This window comes from Bison bison, unplaced genomic scaffold, assembly GCF_000754665.1.
Source record: "Bison bison bison isolate TAMUID 2011002044 unplaced genomic scaffold, Bison_UMD1.0 scf7180017864242, whole genome shotgun sequence".
Lineage (NCBI taxonomy): Eukaryota > Metazoa > Chordata > Mammalia > Artiodactyla > Bovidae > Bison > Bison bison.
In genome coordinates this window covers 27,207-31,499 of record NW_011494814.1, presented here as the reverse complement: position 1 = coordinate 31,499, position 4,293 = coordinate 27,207, and the positions used below count along the sequence as shown (strand labels likewise).

Sequence of the window (4,293 nt, the reverse complement as noted above, 5' to 3'; positions counted from 1 at the left end):
ATTTGGAATAGTCTTTTTTTTTTTTTTTTTAATTTTTTAATTTTTGCATGCTTTGGGTCAAATTCTAGTCCAAAATCCCCAGCCAGGCTGAGCTGGGCTGGCCTGGCATCTCAGTGTTTTCTTCATGTGACTCTAAAAAAGGGACTTCTTAGGCTCTTTGCCTTTATTGAAAAGTGTAGGACCATTTGAAATAAGCCCTTATTCCAGATACACAGCAGGAAGAATTATACACCAACACTGATTGGGGTACTCTAAGTTTTCTCTGCGAAAACAGTGGGCAGAATTTCATAACCCATCGTTCCTCTATTAATAGTTAACCAGGCTGAGAGGATCTGAATAAAAGCACATCTTGTTGCATGCAACAATGGTTTGACAGAAGAGCTGTACGGCAGAGTCAGTATTTTACTGCTTTCAGCTTCACTACGCAGTTTTGTAGTCTGGGAAGCCATGCATGCAGAATGGCAGAACTTACAATTGCCTACAAAAGCAGAATACAATCCTACCTGTGGAGCCTCGCCACCAAGAGAAGGTGACAGTTCCGGGTTTTAAAAATACCCTAAACTGTAGAATAGTTTCAGAAAAGAACTCATCACTCTTTGAAGCACTCATCAAAGCAAGCCATTTTCAAGCAACTGTTGAAACATAAGTATTAAATTTTATAGTCATCCATTTGGTATATTTTGCGACCAAAAAAAAAGAATGGGAGGAAAGCATTGAAGTTTATGTGTTTATGGATAAAATATGTGGAGGTTTGATGTTTGATCACTTTCAGAGCCAGGAAGAGTGGCTCAGACACAACGGGAAGAGCTTCCACAGCCTTAAACACAGCTCTTTTCCAAAGTGACTTCCCTTTACCCATCCACACCCCCTCCCCAAAAAAATCAAAATGTACTTCACGAAACTATTGTATATGAAGCACTTATTAGCCATAATTAAATGGACAATATGAATTTACTACGTCTTTAGGACTCTGGCTTGTTCTGGTTTAGAGCAAGATGATTAATGCAAATACATATTACTTGAGATAACCATTTAGCAGCTAATTTAGCCAAATTTATTACAGCAGTTAGAGGTTTTTCATTTTAGCAGACGGAGACAAGGACATGCCAAAAGTGGGCAGCGTGGACGAGTGCACACTGCCCTCTAGTGGCCAGCCAGCTGGCGCGCTGCTGGGGGGAGTGCAGTCACTGAGATTCCTATCCAAGCGATAACAGCAGGTTGTGCACGTTTCCGGCATCCTTTTAAACCCTTCCCATCTATAGCACTTTATTCCAGGGGCTGATTTACTGCACTTTCCCCCCTTTTACTAGCTCAGGAGTACCCAGATACAAATCAAATCCATTTCAACCTGGCAAGATTTTGGTTAAAGTATCACTTTTAACATCTGCATTTTAAAGCTCTTTCCGTGGGTATTTAATGGCACCGTTTCACATTACTGATTGTTTTTACTTGTTCTTCATTTGGGGCCATATTTCAGAGTCTGTGCGGAGCTGTCACTCTGTTTAGCTCTAGCCAAGTCAATCCTGTGCCTCCCTTAGGCCAGCCTTTCTCTCTGACTTGGTAAGGGAATGTATTTTGTATTTGCTGAACGTTCAGCAAATTCTCCCCAGAATCTCCCAACTGACCCATGTAGATTTAGTTCATGCTATAAATTCTGTTCAACATGATCAAAAGGCACCGATGTATAAGGACACAGGTTGAGATGGCTCGCACTGAGGTGAAATGATCAGACAGAGGGGGAAAGCATCTTCGGAACCATTCAGATATCCAGAATCGCAGAGGGGGCTACCTCGAAGCCATGAATAAATCACATCCAGATTTGCCTGTGGTCCCATCTGACGTCAAACCCTCCCTTGACAACATCCATGCCGCATTAAGCGTTCTGTGAGCCAGCAAGATCTGCAGTCCTGTTATCCTTCCTTTCACACCATGACTGCCCCAAATGGAATCAAGTCCTGCTACAAACATAGTAACCCTAGCTCCAGAGCTGCCGCTCCACGGAATTGGTGATTTTATTTGTCCTACTAATGGCATTCTACATTAAGCATACAGAGGGGCACCCCTGACTCGGTGCAGAAACTCCTCTTTCTAAGCTTCAGATTTTGCAGAGATAATGATCATTTCACCCCAGTCTTAACATGCGATGCCTTCTGCTTTGTTTTTTCCACTAGTGCTGAATAAGGGCCAGTGTGTGACCAAGTACTACCGCTGGATGCAGAAGAACGGAGGCTACATCTGGATCCAGTCTAGTGCCACCATAGCTATTAACGCCAAGAACGCAAATGAGAAGAATATCATCTGGGTGAACTATCTTCTGAGGTATATTTCCAAATTCTTTCTCATTCCTGTCTCAGTTATAAAACATAAAGCCCGATGGTTAATAGCTGACATGTATTATCTTTTGATAGTATCTGGTGTGGAATTATATGGAAATTCCGCTTTTCTTTCCACAAGGTCAAAGAAATGGGAAAGGATCAAAGTTATGTCAGTAGGGACTTCCAGGGCAGACCTGTGAACTGTTCAACAGTTCTTGATCAGCCCACATTTGGGCGGCTTTGCAGAAGTTGCTTTGGTTTCCCCACAATCATTCAGGCCAGATAAAGAACACAGATGTTTGCCTCCAGTGGAAACATTCAAAAAGCATCTCCTTCTCCCCGACACACTCTCATACTCATGCACTCCAACCCCTGCAAAAATGGTGTGAAAGGGGATGGGGAAGAAGTGGCAGAGTGCACCATATTCCTCCTGTCTCCCATCCCTTTGAAGCCCTGAGCATATTACATAGGGTTAGATTCCTCAAGCACTCGTTTAGGTAAGTGAAGGGAATCACTTCACAAGAATCGAGACAGTTTCAGTATACAGATGAAGGAGTCTTCTTTTGCCTGCTCTGTGATCTCAGGCAAGTGTGACCGCTACTTGAATGCATCCTCAAATTTATATCCATTAATGCAGCCAAGCTCAACAGCTTCCTGAATTCCAGTGTGCAACAGCATTCCTCTCCCCTTCCTCAAATGCTTGCTGCCTATGCATTCAGACGAGCACCACGGTAACCAAGACGAAAAGAGCTTGGGTGGTCTGCATCTGGGGACAAGCTGTCTGAGATCTTCTCCACCAATCCTGCTAGGAAATTCTCCAACTGCCCAGCCTGGCTCCCTCCCACCACCGTCATTCCAGTCTTTGGTTTCTCTTGGCCTAAAGCCACTAAGCAGGGCCCACACATGGCCTTAGGAGGTGAACTGCCAGTAGGTCTTCTGAATGGAAGTTGTTGCCCTTTGGCTGATAATCTCAACAGGGAGTACCCAAATCCCGTTTTTCTTTGAGACTGAGAAGCTGACAGCCGTGGCTCATCAGCACGCTGACCCTTCAGTGTGTTCGCCTCCACTGGTGACTTGAAGGCATGAATGTGCTTGCTCCCAATAGCATATCAATCAGACACTAATGATTATTGCTCTAGAGAGGGCTTTAATGTGTACCACTTAGAAGAGTCTTCATTCATCTACTTTCTTTTTCCTTTTTTTGACCTCTTCTACTCTACATTAAGTCTCTCTAAAGGTAAAAGTATGAGTATTTAATGGGGCTTTCTCCAAAGCCTGCTTTTCATGCAAACTATGCTCTGTGATACACCCACGGTGGGTTCTGCTTTCAGGGAATTCTTTTACTTAGAGGTTTATGGAATAGTCACTCTAGGCAATGCAGAAGATTATAAAAACTCACATGCCAAAGAAAAAACAGAATAAGGTATTGCGGCATTGATGTTCATTGGCTAGGCAAAAATGGTGTTGTGCCAGAGAGATCCATTATTCTTAAAACTTAGATGTTAGTGGGACTTCCCTGGTCCATGCTGCAACTAAAGATCCTGGGTGCCGCAACGAAGAACCAGTACAGCCAAACAAATAAATAAAAATAAATATTAAAAACATTAGACATTAGTAAGAGGGACACAGAAGTCTGAAAGATGGCTGTCCCCCTGCGGCTGGAACCTCGGGAGCTAAACTCATCCCATGGTTGTTCACCTGATTCAGGGAGATTTCTTCCCATGTGGATCTTACGGCCTCATCAGCCTCATGACTTCCTACTCTGCCCCCAAACAGAGGGACAGGGAGGGTTAGGAAGAGGTCAGTCTGTGCTACTCTGGAGCAACACTCTCGGTCCACATGAGGATCACACGGAGCAGGCTCATGAGCATTGGTTGCTCCTGTTCCACCCAGTTCCATCTGGAGAGGAAGGAAGCAATTTGGGTATCAAAGACCAGCCTCCTGGCTCAAAAAGCCTCAGCCTCAGGCCAGCCAGACC

The 4,293-nt window shown here is 44.1% G+C and overlaps 1 protein-coding gene across 1 annotated transcript in view; it reads left to right on the top strand.

Moving 5' to 3' along the window:
• The window catches only part of NPAS3 (neuronal PAS domain protein 3), a 940,521-nt gene that overhangs the window by 929,765 nt on the left and 6,463 nt on the right, over window positions 1-4,293 (top strand). Inside the window, exon 11 of the mRNA XM_010847026.1 lies at window positions 2,172-2,319. Within this exon, the coding sequence (XP_010845328.1) occupies window positions 2,172-2,319 (148 nt within the window). The remainder of the gene's footprint in view (window positions 1-2,171; window positions 2,320-4,293) is intronic.